Below are 25,920 nucleotides of genomic sequence, written 5' to 3'. Positions count from 1 at the left end.
AAAATCACACATGAAAACATTCTTATAACTCTTAGCCAGGCAGAGTTATACATACCATCGTATATTTGGCATGTTACTAAAAAAGCTTTAACAATTGGAAATCTGAAAAGTTGGACAAAATGGCATCCCCACAGCATGATGCTGCCACTGCTATGGTTCTGTGTCTGGTGGTGTGTGTTCAGAATGGCATAGTATGTGACAGTTTGGAATAGAATCAAATTTGATTGTATTTACATTAAAAAATTCCCAGAGAGGACTGAGAATTCTGCAATTTAAATCTGAAAATGTGTGAAAGTTTAGCATGAAAAATTAGTAAGATCCCTAAAACACTGAAAGACCTGCAGGATTTTTTTGTGGCTAATTTTAGGAAAAACATAAATAGTACCAAAGAGATAATGTACTGTCATTGCATCATTTATTTTGTCCATGTGAGAGCACCAAAAAGCAATTATGCTCGTAACGGATATGGCATGCAGCCTGCATAATTGGAGGGCAACAATTAAGATGCATTATGGAAATCAACTGGATCTGGCCGTTTGATAATTGGAGCTAATGTTTTAAATGAATGCCTCTACCTCTGATGCAGTGTTCTATTTTTTATCTTCTGTTTATATATATATATATATATATATATATATATATATATATATATATATATATATATATACTGCTCAAAAAAATAAAGGGAACACTTTAAGTGTTAAACACCTGTTTAAGTGTTCCCTTTATTTTTTTGAGCAGTATATATATATATGCAGGGGGAAAAATATTAAAAATCATTTTCATTAGTTTGAATCTTCCTGTTTGCTTGGGGGAATTATTTTTGTCACCAAGTGTTACAACAATTTTACTTGTGCAAAGACAAAAAGACAGGAGGTAAGGCTGAAAATAAAAGGGTCATTGTTAGTGATGATGGAAATGAGTATAACATATATTATTATCGTAGTGGCCTATATTGTAATTTTTTTAATATACATTTTTGGTTTCTACAATGATTTAAAGAAGATTGAAATATTTAAAACACTAAAAACCCCCAGCTGCTGAAATCACGTGACACTCCAATTGTGGTCACGTGTTCCGTGTTTTGTTGACGTTTGTCGGTCGCTGGCTTTTTGTGGATGAATTTACAGACTTTATCCAGCCGCTGGTGCAATGTCATCGGCCTCTCTGGCAGGCAGCAAACTGGAAGGGAAACAGTCGGCCGAGCTTCGCTGCCAACGCGCTTAGCTCCTCCAGATGCAGCCGCACATCGACAGGGAGGCTCGCTGTGATGTTTTACGGACCCGAGTGAGAAAATAAGGAGGAAATTGTTTTCACCTCGACTGGAGGAGAGCGAGAGATAAAGAGCGAAAGACCACCGTTTATATTCCGAAACTGTTTAATTTTAAGGTAACTTTTCATATTTGCATAATAAGACTTTAAATTGTCAATTCCATCTACAAGCCTGCAGATAAATGTAAATATAAAACGTCAATATTTCCTTTTCCCTTTTTGTCCAACGTTTCTACCTAGCTCCATCGTTTGCATTCGTGAGATCCCTTAGGAATTGACAAGCAGCTGTATTGTCCAATCAGATGAGCGAGAATTCGGCCCCTAGCCAATCAGAGAAGAGAGAGACAGTTTCTATTTTTCAGGAAGGAGTCCATGTCTTTTACGGCATTATTGTTTACTAAAACAGATGAACAAAGAAATCGTTGTCTTTTCGATACATAGCACATGACCTTTTAAACTGAATTAGGCAACGAATACGTAACATAAACCCAGAAGTATCATAATAATAGAATCGTCCGAAAGTCAGACAAATGCTGCCATTGTTAGCGTTATTACACGTTCAGACTTAATTACGTGATTATGCATAGGCAAAATAAGGCAAAAATGAGTTGTACGGTTGTCCATTTGTGAAAAATAATGTTATTTTAACCCGAGCACTTCTTTTTTCTTTCTTTTTTTTTACTGCTATACCTGACAAATGGATCTCTGTAGTTACATTTGCATAGGTCATTTTTTAAAATCTTTATAAATGTATTGATATATGTTGTAAAAACTGACTTTAAAAATACGAAATTGTGGAAAATAATACTTTTTTAGCCATCGTTTTTTTTTTCACGTTACAACCACAACTTTATTTTCCACATTTTTTTTCACAGCTTATGATAAATGTCTAAATAATTATCAACACAATAAAGACAATTTAAAATCTAAAGCTTCCATCGGTGTAAATATTTTTTATTTTTAACTGTATGGCTGACCAGCATAAAGCAGCACATAACTATGAAGTAGAAAGAAAATGACCCTCCACGCCAGTCTCAGGTGTTTTGCAGCCTCTAACATGTTTCGTTCCAGGATCTCCACAGTGTCATTCAACCATCACCATGTTTCACAATAGGGATAGCCACAAATAGCATTTTGATATAGGGTCAAGAATAAATAATTGGTTTTACCTGACCAGAGTACATTTTTTCCATGCGTTTGCTGGCTTAACTACATGACGGGGATTTTCTATCCTTTCTTTTAGCAGTTCAACAAAAAAACACTTTTGTAGCTATTTGAGATGACTAAGATAATTTGGTAATTATAACACTGTCGATTGCTCAATTTCACTTCTCTTTTTTTGTTTTGTTTTCTTCATTTATTTTGAAATGGAAACTGAGAGATCAGAGTCCTTTGCAGGCATTATTTCAAAATTTGCATAGTTTAGTGCCTTTAAAAAACAAGTAAAAACCCCTGTAAAATGTTAATGTCTTCTTTTTTTTTCAGCCCCTAAAGAAAGCTGCCTGGTTGGTGCCTTGTGTCTGTTCAGCTATGGCTATCGCTAGACAATTTGGACTGCTGGTGTGGAAAAATTATCTTCAGCAAGTGAGTAGGACATTCAACCCTTTTCTGTCCTTATTAGGTCCCATCATGGTTTACAACTGCATATTGTCTGGTTTTGAGTTTGGTTGAACTCAAAGAGCAGCTTGTATAACAGTTTTTAAGTGATGGGCTTTTGGACACAATAAATAAAATAAAGTGACTAACATTTTGCATTAACAATTTCAGATATGTTCCAGCCACCTTAAAATAAATATCTATATTATGCTGCATTATGTCACATGCTTTCTTCTTCCTTATATAGTTTTCATGAACTGTCTCATCTTCCTTCATTTAAGTTTTTAGAGGTATTGTGAAAGAAATCATGAGACTAAACAAGTCAGATGTTTTCCCAGAACACCATATCATAAGATTCAAAGGCTGACGGTGTACAGATGATAGGAAGTAATTCTTCTATTCAACAATGTTTAATTTTTCCCACCCACAGAGAATACTGGCACAGCTCTGTTTGCCTATTACTGATAGTAGCTGCTTGCATGAAGCAGAACATTATTATCAGACAATGACAACAATAAGTTAGATTATTGGGCAATGGAATGGCCTGTTGGCTATGAATCATACTTGCTTCAAAATATTAAACCCTCTGGAAACGTCTGTGTGAGATTGTGGTTCCTAAAGAATTTCCATCAGAAAGCAAATTAGATAAAATTTAATCCAGAAAAATTTTTGGCCTATTTTTTTTTATATTCAGCATTAAACAGAAGTGCTTAGAATCTGTTTTATGTTTTTACTCTCCTTTACGGAATGTGAGCCCCAATGCTTGGGAGTTTTTTTTGTCTATCTGAATTCCATGTTGTGTTTATATGCCGAGATAATGACTCAATATCAAAGCTGCAAAAATATTATAGATGTAATTTTTTGGCCTTAGAGAAATAATTGGTTTCAGAAGAGACTTTGTGTTGCTTAAATCCACCCTTCCCTTCTTTCAAAGTAAAGTCCAATTTTTTATTGATTCTGCGTAAACGTGATCTAATGCTGATGTCATATTCAGTTATGACACAGACTTGAACTTGATAATAAACATCCAATGTCCTGAAACTGTTCATCTCACTTTATGCTTTAACTACTGGTCAATGAAGTCAAGCATTTTTTTCCTGAATAGAAGTAATAATCTGATAAACAAATCTAACGCACTTTAAAATAATTTTGACTTTTTGGAAGTGCCATAAAACTACATTTGACTTTTTTGTATTTGTGTTTCTTGTTTTAACTTTTCCAAATGTCACAAAAACAGATTTTAATGTATTTTAAAGTTTGTTTTTATGCAACAAACCAAGGATTTGAAGAATTTTGCATTCTGCATTCTGAAACTTGCATTCTGGTTCTATGTTCCTGCTGAACCTGAAAGATATGCACACCTTAGCAAGACACTTTATTTATTTCCACGTATTTTTGTTTTAATCTATATTTCAACTTGACTGACTGCTATAGAAAAAAAATCTCCGATTTCTCCTCTCCAGAAACGTCAGATTCTGGTGACGCTGGTGGAGATCCTCTTGCCGCTGCTGTTCTCTGGCATCCTCATTGTGCTGCGTCAGAAGGTGCCTTTTCAGGATTACCCAAATGCCACCATCTATGAGAGCTTTCCTGTCAACATTTTACCCAGCCGTATTTCACGAGACCTGCAGCTGGGCTACGTGCCCAGTAACTCCAGCGTGGTGCGTCAGGTGGCGGAGGACGTCCGAGGCAGCCTGTCCCTGCACTCGGGTGGGTAATCATCAGATAGGGTAACAGGCATGGGGCCACCGTTGTAACTGGTAAGACAAATACCACAGGCTTCTCAATGTTTGTGGATCAGGACGGAGCTGGGAATACTGGTTCCTCTGGAAACAGCTCTCAGGAGAGAAAACATGCCACACCCTAGTCCTTTCCCTGTAGACAGGGAAAGAAAGGCAGCATGGACAATATAGCATGTCTGTCTGCTCCCTCAAGACACAGGCATAACGTCTCTTTGGTCTCTCCATACGCGTACATACCTTTTCTGCATGACTAGTCTTCCAAACAAACACTCAGGACACCTGACAGCTCTGCAAACATTATGACACATTTGGATTCATTTTGACAGACAGATAGACATACACACACACAGTGGCTGCTGTGTAAAGCAAAGATGGGTGAATGCACTAGCATTCACAAGTTTTCCTGTGGTCAGACAGGTCAGACATGTGAGATCCCACACTGGATCTCACATGTCATTAATTCTGTTTGAATTAATGAATAATTCAAACAGACGAAAAATACAGAGGGGAAGTTGGAGGGGAATGAACTGAATTACATTTTATTATTGTCGCATGCATGTGATCTCTGAAGTTAAAACTTGGACTGCATGCTTAAAATAGAATGTTTTTTTAACAGTAGGTTCATATTTAACTACTGCTGTAGGTGATCTGCACAATGCTAAATAATCTAGTTTTTGTAAACGCTGATAGCAGGGAAAAGGATATATGGTTTTACATCAGTAAACCACTGAAATTTATAGGGTTTGGACAATGAGGACATTAATCAGAGAAGCAGCCAAAGTCCATGTTGATCTGCAGAGACTCACCGCATTACACAGGGCAATACTGGAAAAAAAACCTGTTGGAGGTTGCAAAAGGCTTTAGACTGAGTTGTGGGTTCACTTTCCCATGCGGTGATAACCCTACAAATACTGGCAGAGTTATAGTAAATTGGCTATTCAAACCATATTCATGTACTAGAATGGCCCAGTCAAAGTTCAAATCTAAATTCTACTAATGAACTGTGGCAAGACTTGATTCTAAATGCAGTTCAACTGAGTTCTGGCCACTTTGCAAAGAAATGTAAAATATTTCAATCTCTGCATACGCACAGCTGGTAGAGAATTGGTAATTGTTGCAAAAAGTACAAATTGAATGTATTAAGAAAGGGCAGCAGAACTCTCAGGTTTTTAGTGGAAAGAAATCCATGCTTTTCTTTCCACTTTACAAATGTGCTCTATTCACATAAAATACTCATAAAGTGCATTGAAACTTGTGGTTTCAAAGAGAAAATTTGAAAAAACTCAAGGGGTAAAAATACTATTGCAAGGTGCTGAAAATATGACTCTAATTTTCTTTTCTAATTATACAGTTACATTTGCTTCTTTTATGTTTGCCCACTAACAAATAAGGCACAATAATCTCTCATTAAGCTGTACTGAAATTGCCAGCAACCTATGTGATTATTGTTTAAGCTTTTGGTTTGGCAGCTGCTTGCATTCCCTTCCATTCCCTCAGATTGTCTTTTACGCAATATTTGTTTTATGAGGCTAACCTAGATTTAACCCTGGCACTGATATAATGCTTACAGTTTATGCAGTACTCACAATATCTTTGTATTTGTTTGATAGAAGAATAGAAAATGACAAGTTCGGGAAAAAAAACTAAACAAAACTAAAAATAATTATCTATTGTTGATGTCTGTTTGGGGAAGTCACAGTATTCAGGACGGCAGCCAGATCTTGGCTATTTTCCTGCTCGTGAGAGTTAAACATAGAAACCAAGAGGCAGACATGGGCACAGTCGAACATGAGAGAGAAGTACCACTTTTTGTGTTTGTCTTGGTCGCAGTGCGTGGCTTTGAGACGGAGGAGCAGTTTGAGAAGCACGTCCGAACCGACCCTCAGTCGCACCAGATATTGGCCGCTGTCATCTTTGAGCACTCCTTCGCTCATGACGACGAGCCCCTACCCCTGCAGGTAAAAGGCATCGCATTCTCTGTCACACCCATGCTATGTGCATTTGAATACTCGGTCAACAATCCTGAAGCTGATCTCTACGTAAGGAGAAAAACCAGCATTGCTGGTTTAGCCCCTCTGGTCCACTTTCTTAAAATGTTGTTGATTTACTGGTTCAGAGTTGACAGCTTGGATAGAAGGAAGAATCCAGTCTAATTTCATTGAGTCTGGAGAGTTTAACAGTTGAGATAAAACATTTATTCTTGCGCAGCCAGAAAAACTAGAAGAGCAGAGCTCTGTGCTGTAAAGGAAACACTGATGCTTACCGCAGTGAAAGGAAATGAACCTCGACTAGAGTAAATCACCAACATCACCACTGTATACCCTGTCTCATTACATTTTACACCTTTACTGTTTTCACTTCAGTTCACCTGCAGTCACAGTCATAAAGTCTGAGACAACAAATGCATAAAAGTCTAATGTAAAACAGTAAACTGTTCACATACAAGCATTCATTCCTTTCAAGCATTTTTTCCTTTGTTTACAAAGTAGTGCGTTCAGAGGCTCATTTATCAAAGCAACAAAGTAATACATTGAAGAAGAATTAGATAAAACTTGACAGTGGATAATATTTCAGTGTAGTTCCTAATATATGTGGTTACATTTCTCATAAGATATAAATAGTCAAATGCGACAAGCCTCAAGTTGCTGAACTGGCTAATCACCACAAAAAGTATCGCAGCTATACATAGGTATATTTAGATTTGTAGATAAAACATTTATCTACAAATCTATTGTCATATTACTGAAGCTTCACAGTTTTCTATTTTTATTGAAATTAGTCGCTCTTTATTTACAGTTGAAATCAGATTTTTAAATACACTGTGTAAAAAAGCAAACAACCATTTTTTTCTTACTGTCATTGAATCAGACTAAACTTTTTTTTTTTACATCAGTTAAAATTACCAGAATTATTTCTAATTATTATTTACTAAGTACCAGGAAAAATATCCAAGATATTGTAGATATTTAAAAATAATTTCTTCAAATTCAGAATTTTACGTTTGTTTTATTTGTTTTATTGTGTCTGTATGTATTTTATATATCAGTCTTTTCTATTTTGTAATCGCATTGTATTTTATGACTGTGATCCTGTTGGTGTATAAAGTGCTTCATAAATAAAGTTGGTATGGTACATTGATATCCATAGTATCTGTTAGAATGTTTTTTTTTTAACTTTATGACTTGAGTAAAAGGTTTTGGATTTCCTTCTGCAATCTTCTCACAAACATTTTCTGGTATTATGGCCCATTGTTCCTGACAGAAATAGTGTTAATGTGTCCGGTCTCCAGGCTTATACACCTTTTCAACTAAGCCTACTAATCTCATACAGCACTGAGATCTAGGCTTTGCGAATGCCACTCCAAAACATTGACTTTTTCATCCTTAAGCCACTTTGTTGCTAATTTGGCAGTATCTTCTGAGTCATTGACTCACTAGCGCCCAAGCTTTAATATTCTACATAATCTCTTGAGATGTTTCTTTAAGATTTCCATCTCATCACCTTCCTAAAGTAATGACGTAGGTCACTTTTTGCCAAAAGTGTTGTTTTTTTTTTTACCCAAATCTTCTTCTGGCAATAAATAACTTGGGCCATTATTTTAAGAAGGAAACAATATGATGTTCTTTCCTCATGATGTCATCTGTTTTAGGAAGTGCACCAATCCATTCTGCACCAAAACACCCCCACAGCATACACAGCTGGTGCTCTCAGGCTTGGAAAAATTTCCCCTTAGCCACAGATTAGTTTCATCATGTTACAAAACATGAAGTTACTGAGTGCATTTGCAAACTTTAATCTGGCGTTCTGTGGTTCATTTTAGACTATTTAGCTTGTTCCTCTATGATGTTGATGCAGGACTTTTATTTATGCGGATAAACCAGCATCTTTACAAGATCTTTTTCTTTTGTTCTGTGATTGAGATGCACATTTCTCATCAAAACCATTTCACTTCTGGGACATAAAACATGTCTTTGTCCTGAAGGCATATTGAAGGTTACACATAACCATATTCTGGATTCTTTAATATAACTATTTGAACAGAAGATTGTGACACCTTCAGTTAACAAAACCTTTAAAGGAGCTTTAGACTCTGCCAGAGAGGCTAAGCATTAAGCTTTGCTCTAAAGTTGATTATGATTTTGGTGTTTTTATTTAATTTTCACTCTCTTGACTTACAGGTGAGCTACCACCTGCGCTTCACCTTCACCCCACGCAACGCCCCACCTAGGGAGAAGTCCGAACTGAGCCCAAACAGTGACCTGGACTGGCATACTCTCAGCCTCTTTCCCCTTTTCCAGCTGCCAGGGCCAAGGGAGCAGCATGACAAGGATGGTGGGACACCAGGTGACAACCAATTTTTGTGCATAAATTGCTGTTAAATATCTTAAAATCCTCATATGTTATTGCCAAATTCTGTAGATTTCAGTGAATAATTTCTTCAACCCAGATCAATGATGGCAGATTTACATTACTAACTGTGCGTTGTTAAAATGCATCTTTTCATACCAAGGTTATTACCGTGAGGGCTTTCTGGCAGTCCAGCACGCAGTGGACAAAGCCATCATGCGATCCCACAACAGTACTGGAGCAGACCGTCTGCTGAAACAGACCAGGGTGGTTCTGTCACGCTTTCCTTACCCTAGCTTTATCTATGATGTCTTCATCTTGGCCATTCAGAACCAGCTGCCTCTTCTCTTAGTGCTCAGCTTCACTTACACGTCCCTCAACATAGTGCGAGCTGTGGTGCAGGAGAAGGAGCGGAAGCTCAAGGTATTGTTACGTGCCCCTGTAGGAAAGTAGCTTAAATGATTAATTCAGCCGTAAAACATATACATTACCTTTGCCTTGTTTATCTTGTCCATTTCAGGAGTACATGAGGATGATGGGCCTCAGTAACTGGCTGCACTGGAGTGCATGGTTCCTGATGTTCTTCCTTTTCCTCTCCATTTCAGTGTTTTTTGTTACTCTGCTCCTCTGTATCCGGGTGAGTTTGTGACCAAAACAATCCCCTTTATTCTGATGTAAAAATAACATGACTTTATGGTTACTATTGTGTTTACTTACCGCATGTATGGATCCAATGAAACAATGTAAATCTAACTTAAAGCTCAGTGCTTTTAAGTGGTGGTTCAGCAAAATGACTACAAAGGTTGTGCTCTCAGTGAATCATTTAGAAACATCTAATCGCTTGGAGAAACAGAAGGAATAAAGAAGACAGATTTACCAAAATGCAAAAAAAATATCAAATATCTTTTTACTTTTCCATCTTAATCAGATTATTCATAGATTGATTAAAGTCTACATTTGTTGTATGTTTCTCTCCTTAGCATAATTGTGGTATTTTCATAGCTATTGTTATAACCATCACCATTTTAGCCAAAGATTTGAATATTTATTCTGTTGGAAACTTGTGTTGTTTAAGATAATATTTTTTATACGTTGTTGTTTTTTTTTTTTCAAAAAGATTAAATATGTGTTATGGAAGCTGATAGATTTTTTTGACCTTACTGCATCTCCTGAGTGCTGTTATTGAAGGCTGGTTGAATTGCAATTGCTTGTTTGAAAGTGAATTTTAGCAGCAGAGGTATTTAAGTGAGCTGATAGAAAACAGACAGCTGTCAATCAGATAAAAGAATGATTAAGCAACACTTTCTGTTAGCCAGATAAATAAAACTTTGCCTGCCAAAATTTTCACTGTAGAGGCATTTTGAAAGCACCAAAAAAACCCATGCAATGGACACCTCCACACACTTCTGTGGGATGGTGCTACATCTGTAGTGTTATTGTGAAATTTTACAGTTCATTGTGAGCAGAAAATTGCACTTGCTGACATTTTTTCTTGGGTTTTCTGTCCAGTAATTTTCTGTCTCTTTTTCGTAAGCATATTATTTGAAAATCCCTTTCATCACTGTTTAAATTATGCATTAGGCCGGATGCCTCCTTGACAGTCCATGTTATTGATTTAGGTGAGTCCTAACGGTGCAGTGCTGAACAACAGTGACCCCACCCTGGTCTTTGTCTTCCTGCTGGTCTTCACTGTGGCCACCATCAACTACAGCTTCATGATCAGTGCCTTCTTCTCACGAGGTGGGTGGCTTTGTCTGTTTGTAGTGGGTAATTAAGTCTCCTTTTCACTGGCTTTTTTTGTGCTGCACGTGTGGTCAAATGATTTTTTTTTCCCCAAAAAAGTACAAGTTGTACAACAGTTTGCAGTTTATCAGATTCTCCCCCTTAGTTCAAACAATGACTTAACAGAAATATGTACAATCTTTATATGCACAAATCATATGTACCTTTTAATGGTTAAAGGTAATTTAGTGATCAAATTACCTTTAATGTTTAAAGGTAATTTAATGTAACTTAAGTGGTTTTTTCAAGATCACAAATGTTCTGCTTACAGTAAATCTTAGAAAACATGCATAACAGGAGGCTTTAGTGGTCATTTTAAATCTCAGCATCTCATTGATAACCTCAAAGATAAAACAAGCTGCGTAAGCCTCTCCTTTTTCACTTCCCTTTTCTGCTTTCTTTGCTCTTTCACTCAAAGTCCATCCATCAAACCAGAATCCATTTCGTTTAACTTTTCTCCAACAATGCAGCTAAAATTGCAGCGGTTTCAGACCAATTTTTGCTCCATTTTGCTACAACAGTCGCACACAAGTTGTTATTCATTACATGAAAAGTATCTTGAGTACATCACTTGGAAATGTTTACAGAAGGAAGGTCTTGGAAAGCTTGAGATCAATTATTTACTCTTTTAAGACTGACATCGGTGCATTGATATGTTGTTTCAAAATGTGACCTCACTGCACTTTTTCACCTGTGACTCATTTTTCTTATCTGTGTCAGAAAATTCACTTGGTAATCTTGACCTGCATTACCTCTATTACTCTTGTTTTCAGCTATCACTTCAGTCTACCATTCCTGACCTTTGCATTGTTGATAAGCTGACTCATTTAAATAATGGCAACTGTTGCTACTCTTATAAAACTTAATTTTAGGAGGAGATAATGGCATTTGACCAATGGATGTTCCAGTTGAGCTCAGAATGTCACATTGACTGCTACAAGTGGTCTTTGATGGGTTCATGTTGTGCTCATTGGAGTTGGAAGCAGAAGCAGCTCCTAGTCTGTCAGTTTTGCTTCCTTTCCCATTTTTCCTCCCTTAATGTTTTATCTGAACCTCCGGGAAGATTCACGTTGCCAAACAAGGAAATGGCTTTTTGAAGAGCTCACAAAATCCTTTGCCTGTCAGCTATTTGCTTTCATTTATGTTATTGAATTGTATCAGCCAGCAGAATATATCTGTAATGTTTCTTTTGCAAGATTGCTCCCATTTTTAAGATGAATTTTCAAAATTTTCTCTGATGCTTTTTAGCCAACGTGGCGGCAGCAGCGGGCGGCTTCATCTACTTCCTCAGTTACCTGCCTTATTTGTTCTTGTGGCCTCGCTATGACTTACTGAGCCACGCTCAAAAAGTGTCGGCCTGCCTTATCTCCAATGTGGCCATGGCCATGGGAGCTCAACTTATAGGAATGTTTGAAGGCAAAGGTGAGGTTTGTGATCAAACTCAACCCCTGAAATGCTACAGTTTTCTTTGTTATTTCAAGTATTTATTATCAATTCTTTGCTCCTCAGGTACTGGAATCCAGTGGTCAAACCTGTTTGACTCTGTGACAGTGGACGATGACTTCTCCATGGCCCAGGTTCTGTGCTTGCTGCTCTTTGACTCGGTGCTTTACGGCCTGGTGGCCTGGTACATGGAGGCAGTGTTTCCCGGAGAGTACGGAGTGCCTCTTCCATCTTACTTCTTTCTACTGGTACGCCAATCATCAAAACACCAAATGCAAAAGAAACTTCTGGGGCTTAGGGATAAGAGTGCAAATTGATATTTTAGTATTTTGTCAATTATGGTTTTAATTGGTGTTTCAAACTAAAAAAGAAGGCCTGAAAATGTGAACTTGATGGTTGATAAAAATCCCTAACGCTTCTTCAGCACAACTTTTGTAAACTTGGACTCTATGCAATTTTCTTTTATTTAAATACCGTACACTAAACTGCATGTGCTTTATCCAATTTAGGAACCGGTATGTTTACTACTGTTACCTTTAAATGTAAATCAGAAATAATCAAAGGGTTTTTAGAATATAAAATAGACAGGCTAATGAGCAGAAATATTTTCTAATTGTAGTTTGCACCATTAAAGTATCACCTGGGCCAATTTTTAGACTCATCTCTCCAGGACTCAAGCTAACACTGTCAGTAACATCAACATTTTTTAAAATGTAGCAGAAATTTAAGATAATTAAAAAATGTGCATCCCTTCTTCACATTTACAGCAACTCCTCCAAAATCAAACTGTTATAAATATCTACATTCCAAATGCACACTGTTGAGTCGAACATAACACAAAATATAAAGAAGCAAAAAAGACTGAGGTAGAGGTATGTGGATAATGTTTCAGTGGCTGATAGATATAGTTACTTCACCCACTAAAATAAACATGAAGTAGCAGCAGAGTTTACAGATTTCCCTTCTGACAATATTACGTTATTAATGCTAGTTGTAGCTTCAAGATAGAAAGGAACAGGCCCTGCACTGCAACAGTTTTCATGCAGGCATGTGCTTGGACAGACTATTATTTGGTGTGGCTTCAGAGCATGTCATTAATAGTTAACATAAAAATTTTTCGCAAGGCAACAACTGATATGATGCCAATGTTACTGTTAATAGGTTAGCATCAATGCACACATAGAAACACATAAGATAAGAATACATGGATCTGTTTGCAGCCTCGCTACGGGGAGGTTTTTTTTTTCTTCATTTTAGAGTCAGGCACTCCTTGACAGGTGTATTTGATAAAGACTTTATACAGAACGGCGGTTGTCATTTTGGTCTGTTTAATGCATTTTTCTTCTTCCAAACACCAGTAAGTGTGGGTGTGTAAGAGCCCAAGAGAGACATCTGCTTTCAGTGAGACTGGTTTTGATACAGAGAGATTGGAAGAGACTTAAAATGGGAGGCTCAAGCATGTCAGCCAGAATGAGACCTTCAGGTTCAGCTGGTTAGAATAACAGGAAGTCCTTACCAGCCAACACAAACACTGTTTATCTTTACAACAACTTTGTGTGATCCCAAAGTGACGTTTCTTTACACAAACACATGTGTTTTTACACAAAAATAAATTCCTGGTAATTCGTTTCCCAGCTGGTCAGGAATTCAAGGGACTGCCAGTAGGGTGTGGTTTAGACGCTGACGCACGTCTGTCAGCATCCATTGTGTGTGTGAGGATGGTGGGCAAAAAATGAGCTTTTATTCTGACTCTTAGGAAGAAACATTCTCTTCTCATGCACATAAACATCAATCCTGCAGCTCAGCTGTGCTCCTTTGTTTCCTCTGTCTAATCCCTATTATTTGTAAGTGAAAATGTAATGTTTTCAAAAGCATTGATAACAGTTCTTGCGTATTTTGTTTTAATCTTCTGAACCGCAGCCTTCATACTGGTGCAGCAGCCCTCGCATGGCTATGGTAAACGAGAAAGAGGAAGACGAGGATGCAGAAAAAGCTATGAAGGGAGAGTTTATAGAGGAGGAGCCAGCTGGAGTAGTATCTGGAATAAAGATTAAACACCTCACTAAGGTAAGAGGCTGAAGACCGACTATCTCTTGGGTATTAAAGGCTCTGGGTCCCAGGTGTGCACACGTTATGGTAATGGTTGCACTGGTTCTGGGTATCTCCCTCTGCCAGGAGTTCAAAGTAGGGAACAAGACACGGCAGGCGGTGCGAGAACTGACGCTGAACATGTTCGAGGGGCAGATCACAGTGGTGCTGGGACACAACGGTGCTGGGAAGACCACCACACTGTCCATGCTTACAGGTCACCAGTCACAAACATGACCGGAAGCAAACACTGACCATGCACATCAAATGAGTCACCTAACTGGGATCTGTTCTGTTTCCTTCACATTGCAGGTCTGTTTCCTCCCACCAGCGGTCGGGCCTACATAAATGGTTACGACATCTGTCAGGACATGGCTTTGATCCGACGCAGTCTGGGCCTCTGTCCTCAGCATGACGTTTTGTTTGACAACCTCACAGTGAGAGAGCATTTGCTCTTCTATGCACAGGTATTGAACGATATAGCAACATGCAAAGTTACTTATAACTGTAAACTGATCTTATGATTTTTCCTCACACCAAAAGGTAAACATGAAACTCTTTATCCAGTGGTGCCACTGTTTTCAAGAACTGCTTTCTAATTAGATGCAAGTTTAAGGTGTAAAGGAGCTTAAAATGACCTCTTAGACTGAAGGTCAAAACTTATTTGTTGCCCGTTGACTTAAATATAAAAATGTGAAGCTAGTAAATAGAAATGGATTATTGTTTGTTATGTAAATGTTTATTTTATACAGCTAAAAGGCTTCTCCAAGGAGCAAATTTCAGACGAGGTGGATCGTATCATCTGCATTTTGAACCTGGAGGACAAGCGGCATTCTCGCTCCAAGACCCTCTCTGGCGGCATGAAGAGGAAGCTTTCCATCGGAATCGCCCTCATTGGGGACTCCAAGGTCAGGAACTTTACAAGTGCCTTTTATGGTCATTCATTTACTTAATGTCTCCCTCCGTCAGTGAATACCTCCTCTGCTCCTACCTCCAGGTCGTCATGCTGGATGAGCCCACGTCGGGGATGGATCCATCAGCACGACGGGCCACCTGGGACCTTCTCCAGGGAGAGAAACGAGGTCGCACCATCCTGCTCACCACTCACTTCATGGATGAGGCCGACCTGCTTGGTGACCGGATCGCCATCATGGCAGGAGGCGAGCTGCAGTGCTGCGGATCGCCATTATTCCTGAAGAACAAATACGGTAAGAAAAAGGTGTAGGGCGCTGCAGCAGGCCTTTGCCTGAAGAGATTTTTACAGGGTGTACATTTTGTTCTTTTAATATTAAAAACAAGTTCAGTCTCTCTCTTCTGTTCACTTTATATATTGAGACTTAATTTCACCTTTCCTGACCTCTAGGGAAACTAAAATGCAATGATTAGGCAGCAGTTGTAAAGGCTTCAACTCCTTTGCTTAACCCTCCTGTGGGCTTAAGAGATGGGGTCAATCGGACCCCACAAGCTTTTTACCCTATGCACGATCTGGTACAGTCACTCTGCCTCCGCATGAATTTTTTTTGTTTTGTGGGGTTTTGGGAACTGACTGTCTGATGGGGCACCTGCCACCCCTGGCTTCTGCACTGTCTGACTGTGACATCTGCCGCTCTCCTCCTGAGCGTTTCGCTAAAACCACAAGAGAGTTAAATACGATTGTGGAAAAAAAAGAAAAAGACAAGAATCGTGAACAGAAAAAATGCAAATCAAAGCCAAATAAAAAAAGTAATTTAAACAACTTATACATATACTGCATTGACAAAAGTACATTGCACTTCTTACATGGATTTTAAGGATCTGGATCTGTGACCCAGTGGCTTTGCCAATATAATATCTTAACATTTCCAATTTTGCATTGCTTAGTAAAGGAAAAATTATTATAAAAATAACATGTATGTTTGCGTTTGTTCGCCAGGTGCTGGCTACCACATGGTGATTGTCAAAGATTCACTTTGTAATGTATCAGAGATCACTCGCCTTGTCCATATGTATGTTCCCAATGCTACAATGGAGAGCAGCGCCGGAGCCGAGCTCTCTTACATCCTGCCTAAAGAAAGCACCAGCAGGTAAGTTATGCTGCCCCCAGATCATTCATGCTAAAGCTCTTGTAATCACAGTGTGGGCGGCCTTCCAGGTATTAGATTCACAAAACCCCAAATCAGTGACTAAGTTGTAATTATTCTGAACTGATTTATGAGGAGTACATTTTGTGAGTCAGCAAATGACTCACAATTAAATCTGGAGTCACTTGGTGTGTTAGCAGTTAGCTCAGATTTGTTTCTCATTACATCTAAAATGAACATCATTACTTTTTTATTTTTGTCTCTTTTACATACATTTTTGTACATTGGGTCAAACAGTAGAAGAGTATATTATTTAACAAGAACATTATTGTGGAAATTTAAGTGGTTTTAGGCTATCACTTTTTCGACCTTGCTATACCTTGACCCCTGTTCCCATTGACAGTTGAAAGTCAGCAGGTGATGTACAGTGTAGCACAGCTCTTTTGTTTGTTTATGCAGGTTTGAGCTGCTGTTTGCTGAGCTGGAAATGAACAAAGAGGAACTGGGAATTGCAAGCTATGGAGCCTCAGTGACCACCATGGAAGAAGTTTTTCTCAGGTAGGACACAGGATCTTCCTTATTTTCTCAACCACACCTTTTTTTTGTAGGAGCAATGTTTGTCTTCAGATTCAAACTAAGCTGGAGCTGATGTTTGCCTTCCTCCTTTGTTCATATAACTCCAGTTCCTGCTGCTCATTTATCACGTCTTTCTGCTTCCTCATGGGTTTGATTCTGTATCTGTGGCAACTTGCGCGCAGTCGCTTCCTCTGCTGTGGATTTAGCTCTGCTTGCTGCTGATACTGGATGTTTAATGATAACTTTGCTGCTCCCAAAGCCTCATTATTTACAAGTCCTGCTGAGATTCTGTTCATACCGAAAACATCAGATATGTACCGAGACTAGCTTTTATTTGAAAACCTTAATAAAAGACTTCATATTTAGTTTTAAAAATGCATCCAAGAGCTTTTTTACCCTTTGTTGTCACTTTGCAGTGAGTAGAATGCTATAAACTAAACAAAAACAGTAAGTGATAATAATATTCCCCTACTTCTGGGTATCTGAACAAACAAGTGGGACAAAACAAGACCTGAAAGGGTTTATTGATTTCTAATTTCCTGAAAACCTGAAGTGTTCTGAGAAAAGATTAAAACTGTGCACAGTGGGAACAAAGATTTAGTTTTCATGCTTTTAAATCAAAATATATTGATTATCTGTCATTCCTTACTTTTTCTGTGAAACATTGATGTGAACGTCTCTAACTGACCTGACCATCGTGCTGGTGACAGTGATATTTATTCACTGCTAAGTGCTGTGGATATGTCTTGGCCACATCCGACATGGACAGTTTCTAGTTGCAAGCCTCCCGAGGGGCTGACTAATTGTTCTGCTCCTTGACCAGACTACCTACAAAAGCATTTCAAGCATATTTCTCTGGATTCCTTGCATTCAAACACCTGGGGGTCAGTAAAGGATGCTCTCTCATAGAGACTGTGCAGCACTCTGTGTCCTACTGGTTTATTGAGAGAAAAACCCTCAAAACTTTCACAATGCATTGTGAAAGCTGCATTGTGTTTTCTTCAAGAATGTGCTTGCAGCAAGCACATTCTTGCTTCAAGGGGGAGCAAGAATGTTTAACTTTTTAAAGTCAAAATCTCATTTTCACTGGGAATTCTGTTTGAAGTCTGAAATTTTTTTTAGCAGAAAGTCTGACCACTGCACTGGTCTCCTAAAAGTAGCAATTTATTTATCCATAGGTTAAAGAAAACAACTTTTCTACTGTGTTTTTTTATTTTTTATTATGAAAGCTAAATTTATATCCTGGCGGTAAAAAAAAACAAAAAACAAAGTCTGTGGTCAATTTATGTCTGCAGAGTTGGAAAGCTGGTGGATTCTAGTTTGGACATTCAGGCGATCCAGCTGCCAGCCCTTCAGTACCAACATGAGAGACGCTCCCATGACTGGACCACCGATGACGCCAGCAGCATCAGTGGCCTGACAGATGTCACTGATTTCACAGACAGTGGAACACTCATCTCTGATGATGGGTCAAACATTAAACTGAACACAGGGGTAAGACTGCAGAAGTTACATGTTATATTCAGCGTATAACATCCACAGCTCTGTTTGAGTTCTGCTGGGTTTGCGTCAACAGGTCAGACTCCACCTGCAGCAGTTTTATGCCATGTTTCTGAAGAGGGCACTGTACAGCTGGAGGAACTGGAAGGTGATGGTGGCTCAGTTCTTGGTCCCTTTGATCTTCACTGTTGTGGCCTTAGTGGTGGCGCGCACCCTCCCTAACCACCAGGACGCCCCCCTGCTGAGGCTGGCCCTCAGCCACTACGGTCCCACCAGGGTCCCTGTGGCCCTGCAGCCAGGCGCGGGTTCGCTTTCTTCTTCTTTAGCAGAAATGTATACATCCCAACTCCCGGCCCAACTGGGTGAGCTGAGAAACATCACAGGTGAGACACTGAAAGAAAGAAAATGACTAACTCTTGGTATTCAGCTAACATTGTTACAAAAAGTTCTTTTGAATGGGGGGTAAGGGGTTCTTTCTTAAAATTGGATCAACCCACCAAAAAGTGTCACACAAGAATCTCAAACACTCTATGTGACTCAAAGCAGCAACAGTCAGCACATAATCTGTAGGGTACATGAAGTACAGAGACTTGTGGATTCCAAAACTTTAGAAATTGCTGCAAATATGGTCAGGTAGATGTAAAATGTCAGAACAAAGATCATCAACCAGACAAGTCAAGGTGTACTTAAAAATTACTTAATACTGTGTAAATGTATATAGGAATTAACAATTCAAAACCAAATTGCATGAAGATGTCAAATCACAATCTGCTTTCTTTCTTTTTGACTATTTAGATTTCACTAATTACGTCCTGACCAATGCGAAAGCAGAAGGCGGGGTCTTTAACGAGCGCTGCGTGGTGGGCGCTGCCTTCCTTGGCAGGAGTAGCCACTATTCAGAAGCAACAGCCTACTTCAACAACCAGGGCTACCACACACCTGCCACGGCCCTCATGATGGTGGACAATGCTCTGTTCAAACTCCTAGCTGGGCCCAACGCGTCCATCCTGACAGGCAATTACCCCATGCCCAGAAACCTGTCTGAGACTGCGAGGAGCCAGCTCACAGAGTGAGTACAGGACAGGATGTCCCTGATTAAAAGAAGCAGAAGCATGAAAAATTAATGAGTAACATTTGTAACATTTGCTTTTTGTTATTTCTGTTTTCTGTAGTAGTAAGACCGGGTTTGCCATTGCCATCAACCTGATGTACGGCATGGCCTCACTGTCTAGCACTTTCGCCCTGCTGCTTGTAACTGAGTCTGCTATCAAGTCGAAGCACGTCCAGCAGGTCAGCGGCGTCTACCTGTCCAACTTCTGGTTCTCTGCCCTGCTGTGGGACCTGGTCAACTTCCTGCTGCCATGCCTCCTCATGCTGGTCAGTGGGAAATCCAACCTCTGTTCACAGAAGAAATACTCTGAGAATAAATATCTGGCTGTGGTTTGGATTGTTTTGGCTACCATAAGAAGAGATTTTGTGTGTTTTCGTGTTTCGTTCCAGGTTGTATTCCAAGCGTTTGGAGTTGAGGCTTTTGTGGCGGATCACCACCTCATCGATGTTCTCCTGATACTCCTCCTGTACGGCTGGGCCATCGTGCCTCTGATGTATCTGCTCAGCTTCTTCTTCTCCACTGCTGCCACCGCCTACACACGCCTGACTATCTTCAATATGATCTCCGGCACGGCCACGTTTCTGACCGTTACCATCATGACCATCCCAGGTGAGAAATGGGCACAAAAGTAAAAAAAGCAGGCTGTTTTTGACTGAACCCTGAATGATTGCATTTTTGTGTGGAAAGAACTATCATTAAATATAAAGTGAACATAAACCAGCAATAACTGACAAAAAAGTTGTTTTTTCAGAAATACACAAAATCTATTACTGAATTTTGTAAAGCATTTTCTTTCCACCTATTTTGTGTTGATGCATCACTTAAACTCCCAATAAGATAAACTGAAATTAGTGGTTTTATTAAGACAAAATAAACAGTTTAAAAGGCATAAATACTTCAGGAAATAAGTACCCTGTAGTAAAACTGCACAAATTAATTTGCCTCTTCTTGCCAAATACAATGATCTTTATTATTGTGTGGGAAGGCATTGAGGGCTAATGTTCACAGAGTTGGCGCTTGGTTAGTTAAAGTGGGATGTGTGAAGCTTCTTGTTCTGGAAAGGTAAGAAACTGCAGGTGTGATTTCAACTGTATGAGGGAAGGTGTTTGTGAAAAATCCTTGAGATTATCTTTGGGTAAATAGTTAAAATCAATAATGACAGTCATGCAAAGGCCAATTAAGTGTCCATCATTACTGTTTATAGTCATTCTTCCTTATTTCTTGCAGAGTTAAACCTGGTGCACCTGTCACACTTATTGGATAAGGTGTTCCTGATCTTCCCTAACTACTGCCTGGGCATGTCATTCAGCCAGTTCTACCAGAACTATGAATTCATAAAGTTTTGCACCTCCAGTGAAATCAGCGAAGTCATTTGCAAAGTCTTAAGTAAGTTCCTCTTCAACAGAGCTGAAGTTAATAAAAAAGATTATGAAAATCATGAATTTGACTGAGTGTTGCTATGTTTTTGCAGATATCACATACCAGCCAAACTACTTCTCCATGTCAGAGCCTGGTGTAGGTCGCTTCCTGGTGTCCCTCATGGTGCAGGGCGTCGTCTTCAATGCTCTGCTGTTTGTCATCGAGCTGCAGTGTGTCCGCACCGTCTGCAGGCTCTTCACCTCTCTGGGCAGAAAACGCAAACAGGTGGAGGCAACAAAAATACTTCAGCTTGACCGTCCTCTTTATTTAGAAACTGCACAAACTGCAGTGAATATTTTCTTCTTCCATTTGTGAATCACAAGGAAAAGAAAGGATGACATGTCTGTATGTTTTAATCCATAGTGTGAGTTAAAAAAAAGTAGCTTAAGCGGAAAAGTAATTCAACACCTTCAAGTTAAGATTATTAAATATGTTATGCATTTTTTTAAAGGAATTATTTTTTTTTTTTTTTACTTTTCTAACTTTTATTGGTATTAAATGTAAGAAAATGTGATTTAAAATTTATATTGAAGTAGGATAAAATACTGTCATATTTTGATCTAACATATTTGCTTGGACCTCAGGTGACTCTCTTGGATGATGCGGCATTCCTTCCAGAGGATCGGGATGTGGCTGAAGAGAGGAAGCGGGTCCTGGAGTGCCAGCCAGTGGTGGAGTCCATGGTCGGCAGCCCTCTCATACTGCACGAGCTCAGTAAGGTGAGTTGCACAGTTGCCTCAGTGTAAATATGCGTGCTGCGTCGAGATGTAAAAATGTGGCAGGTAATCACGTCGCTCTGTCCTGCTCAGGTTTACAGCAGTGGGGAGAACCTCTTGGCTGTGGACAGGCTGTCTCTCGCGGTGGGGAAGGGTGAGTGTTTCGGCCTCCTGGGCTTCAACGGAGCAGGAAAGACCACGACGTTTAAGATGCTGACTGGTGACGAGAGCGTCACATCCGGAGACGCCTACATAGACGGCTACAGCATCCTGAGGGACATTAAGAAGGTGAGTCAGAGAAAGGGACACTATTTCAGTGAAAGACGGATTAGATGGTGCTGAAATCTGACACAAATGTTTATCCCGCTGTCGCAGGTGCAGCAGCGCATTGGTTACTGTCCTCAGTTTGATGCCGTGCTGGATCACATGACAGGAAGAGAGACGCTGAGCATGTACGCCAGACTCAGAGGAATCCCAGAGAAGTATGTAGCTGGATGTGTGGAGAATGTCCTGAGGTCGCTGCTGCTGGAGCCTCATGCTGATAAAGTGACCCGCAGCTACAGGTGAGTGGAGCTCTGTCCTGTACAGATGAAACAGTTAGTACATACAGTGTTAACTGAGATATTTGAACTCATGCAGCGGCGGTAATAAGAGGAAGCTGAGTGCAGGTATGGCTCTGATTGGTGGGCCTCCGGTCATCTTCCTGGATGAGCCTTCCACAGGGATGGACCCTGTCGCTCGGAGACTGCTGTGGGACGCCGTCACTCGCACCCGGGAGTCTGGGAAGGCCATAATAATTACCTCCCATAGGTGAACTCTTTATTAATTCTTTACTTGTTTGGTAAAAATGAGCAAAAGAGAATTATTAAAAGAGATAGAATTTATCATTTGAGAAGGTAAGAGACAAAAAAACCAAAACAACAAAGTCAGAACTAAACAAACGGAATGTTGTATCTCCGTTAATGGAACAAATCTTTGGAACAAACTGTCTAAAGAAACGAAAGAGAGTAGATTAATTTTTACGTTTACAAAGATAATAACATATACTAATATAAATAATAAAAATATGTATTGACCAATTACATTTTGGTCAATGTAAATGGATGTGTTCTCACATCAGCATGGAGGAGTGTGAGGCCCTCTGCACCAGGCTGGCAGTGATGGTGAACGGTCAGTTCAAGTGCCTCGGGAGTCCCCAACACCTGAAGAGCAAGTTTGGCAGTGGCTACACGCTGCTGGCTAAAGTCCACAAGGAGGATGATCTGGAGGACGGCGACCTGCAGCTTTTTAAAGACTTCATTGAAAGCACCTTCCCAGGTCAGAGGCATCAGGATAAAAGTGGAGTTGAGACCAAAACTGTGCAAGCAAACCAAATCTCACTTTGGACTTTCTCTCACAAACAGGAAGTCAACTCAAAGATGAGCACCAAGGAATGGTTCACTACCATCTGACAGATAAAGCACTAACCTGGGCACAGGTACAGTCGCTATGTTCATATCGAACGGCTGCTAGTTCAGCTGTATGTCACAGAAAGTAACTGCCTCTCTAAATGGGCTGTGCTAGAGCTCCCTCTAGTGGAGAAGGAATAACTAACTAGTAACTTAGGTAGATATAAGGAGAACAAAGCGAGTTAAGTAATGATTCTAGAAACTAAATGAAGTTCTACAAAATGTTTGATGTGAAAACGTACTTTTTTTTTCCTAATAAAGGAACAAACCAAACATTCACATGACAAAGAACCTTTACGGAACTGATTGATCAAAAACAATACATTTTAGAAAATAACATGAAAGAAACGTGGCGAAAAAAGAAAAAAAAACATTGAAATAGAAAAGCAATCAATATAATTAAAACATTGGACTATTTTCTCTGAATATTTTGGACTTATATTTTCTTGTTAAAATTAAGTATTTTGTGGCAAATACAAAATTTTGTAATATTTCTTTGTCAGTTTCGTTGCCAACCAGCACCAATGCTTATATGCTTCAGGATAGACACAAACTGTATGCTTTTAGTCATTTAGATTTCATGCATTACATAACATGACATGACATGACATGACATGACATGACATGACATAATATGTCAACATAACAAATATAATAAATGTGCATAAGAAAATTTTAAAAAGTATATTTATATTATAAATACAATATAAGAATATTTATATTTGAAATAAATACAGTTTTTAAGTGGTTAAAATTACATTACCTCATCACAAAGACATGCTTCATCTCTTTTGTCTCCCCTCGTCACCTTCTTTCTCCACTGTTCAGGTGTTTGGCACGTTGGAGGCAGCCAAAGAGAAGTACCGCATTGAAGACTACTGTGTGAGCCAGATATCTCTGGAGCAAGTATTCCTCAGCTTTGCTCAGTTCCAACACTGCACACAAACGGACAGGAAGTAGGTGGAAGGAGCCAGGAATCCGTCCATAGTCAACCTAAAACCTGGTGGAAGCAAAAACATTGTTTGACTCCCATCTCCATCTCTGACTTGAACATCAACACTAACAAAGTCAACGGTCCAGTCTGAAACTTGAGCATCTCTTCTGCTTCATGAGACTTTAATTGCTCAGTCACACTGTTTGTTGTTGCCGTCTGAAGCTAGGAACACTGACTCTTATCGTAGCTTGTGGGGTGTTGATTATACCAAGTGACAAACTCCTAGATCTGCACCTTTTTTAATCGAGTCAAACGCAATGTCAACCCTCAACCACTACGAACTGTGTGTGAGGGGGTTAATGTGTGTATGTGTGTTTGTGTGCGTTTAATATTTGTGCAAACTTTGTTTTTCTTATTTATGACTTTTATGACTTCTGTTCCCAAGACTTTGTGCTGATTGTCATCACAGGAGAGTGAACCACTGATGATTGTGAAGCTGCTGTGCACCTTCGAGCCTTATCCAACAAACTAATTCTTTTTATGTCGTCCTGAACAGAAGGACTCCAGACACCGAAGAGTCTCTTAATGTTGCCAGATGTACATAATGTGACACATCTATGGTACTCGTACTCAAATCAAGACTGTTTTCAGTGTAATGCATGCGGGAAATCTAAATGAGCAAAAGCATGAAGTTCAGCGGGAGGAGAGCAGCAGGTAATGAAGAATAATCCTTAAGTTAAATTTAATTATTTCTTATTATAGACTGTACTCCTCCTCTTTCAGTTAATGGGAATCACAGTTTCTGCAGCAACATGCAGCAGCAGCAATGTTAACCATTACAGTTTAGCTTACATGCTCTTACAGGTAATTAAATTGCACTTATGCAAATGATGCAGTGAAAATCTTAATTTGAATAATAATAGGGCAAATAATAAATCTGCCCTGTTATTATTGTTATTCCTTAACTAACTTCTATCCTAAAAAAACAACAAACCTAATTTAATATATGACAAAATTAGTTAGGAATTAGGAATACTTCTTCTAAGCAAACCAAAGCTTTTTCTCTGAGAGATAATAATCATCACTGTATTTTACTAACTTTTTCTTCTGCCATTCATGATATATTACACCCTAGATCAAAACTTGTCAACATTATTATATTCCCCATATATTATCTAGAAATACTCAGAGCTACATTTATTAAATAGTAACATTTCCGACTTAGGTAAACCAAGTCTCCTGGTTTCCTGTAATCTCTGTGATACAAACCGGGACAAATAAGATTATCTGCTCATCTCCTCATATTCGAGCGAATCACTTCAGCAGTCTGATGAATGTACGCTTCCCCCATGCCGTCTAACATAAGCAAGATAATACGTTATCTTTTAATTTTCACTTTTATGACTTTTTTTCTTTTGTATTTTTTTGCACAATTCTTTCCCATTAAGCGAATGACTTGAAAGAGTTACAGCATGAACACTTGAAATGTACGCACGGCAAACTTTTAAAGATCGACTCCTGCTGAAATTACGGTGTCATATTTTAAAAAAGGGAATTTGCATCGTTGTAAGTGTGTATTGTACTGTACCATGGAACTGAACCTGTCAAATCTGTATGTATCATTGTCCTTTTTAAATAAAATAATGCTCTCCATGCAAATGGGAGCAAACCTTTAAGTGTGATTATGGGTTTTCTATCGAGAATACTGGAAACTGTTCTTGCATAATCTATTTTGTATTAGTTGCAGGCAGATGTGAAACTGGTAACACTGGTAATGATTGTTTAAAAATAACAAATACAGCAGAATATAATTTAGAAATCTTTATTAATACAGTGTCATGTCAAAATAAAAAAGAAATGTATACATCTATATTGGAACTGCACAA

At 39.0% G+C, this 25,920-nt stretch overlaps 1 protein-coding gene across 1 annotated transcript; it reads left to right on the top strand.

Moving 5' to 3' along the window:
* The first annotated feature begins 1,081 nt into the window (after positions 1-1,081).
* On the top strand, positions 1,082-25,710 carry abca3 (ATP binding cassette subfamily A member 3). The gene is made up of 31 exons (XM_014472600.2): positions 1,082-1,389; positions 2,758-2,856; positions 4,332-4,578; positions 6,441-6,568; positions 8,789-8,954; positions 9,121-9,380; positions 9,478-9,594; positions 10,577-10,697; positions 11,988-12,161; positions 12,249-12,430; positions 14,103-14,249; positions 14,358-14,487; positions 14,583-14,737; positions 15,023-15,178; positions 15,268-15,478; positions 16,183-16,333; positions 16,790-16,888; positions 18,202-18,400; positions 18,483-18,789; positions 19,202-19,475; positions 19,579-19,783; positions 19,907-20,126; positions 20,745-20,903; positions 20,989-21,161; positions 21,521-21,655; positions 21,746-21,940; positions 22,028-22,215; positions 22,292-22,462; positions 22,773-22,969; positions 23,056-23,129; positions 23,929-25,710. Exons 2-31 carry the CDS (start codon positions 2,803-2,805, stop codon positions 24,058-24,060), a joined length of 5,127 nt encoding a protein of 1,708 aa, XP_014328086.1. The 5' UTR covers positions 1,082-1,389; positions 2,758-2,802; the 3' UTR covers positions 24,061-25,710.
* The last annotated feature ends 210 nt before the right edge of the window (positions 25,711-25,920 follow it).

This window comes from Xiphophorus maculatus, chromosome 16 (assembly GCF_002775205.1).
Source record: "Xiphophorus maculatus strain JP 163 A chromosome 16, X_maculatus-5.0-male, whole genome shotgun sequence".
Taxonomy (NCBI): Eukaryota; Metazoa; Chordata; class Actinopteri; order Cyprinodontiformes; family Poeciliidae; genus Xiphophorus; species Xiphophorus maculatus.
Note: the sequence above shows the minus strand (reverse complement) of the source record. Positions and strands in the feature narration are given on the sequence as shown.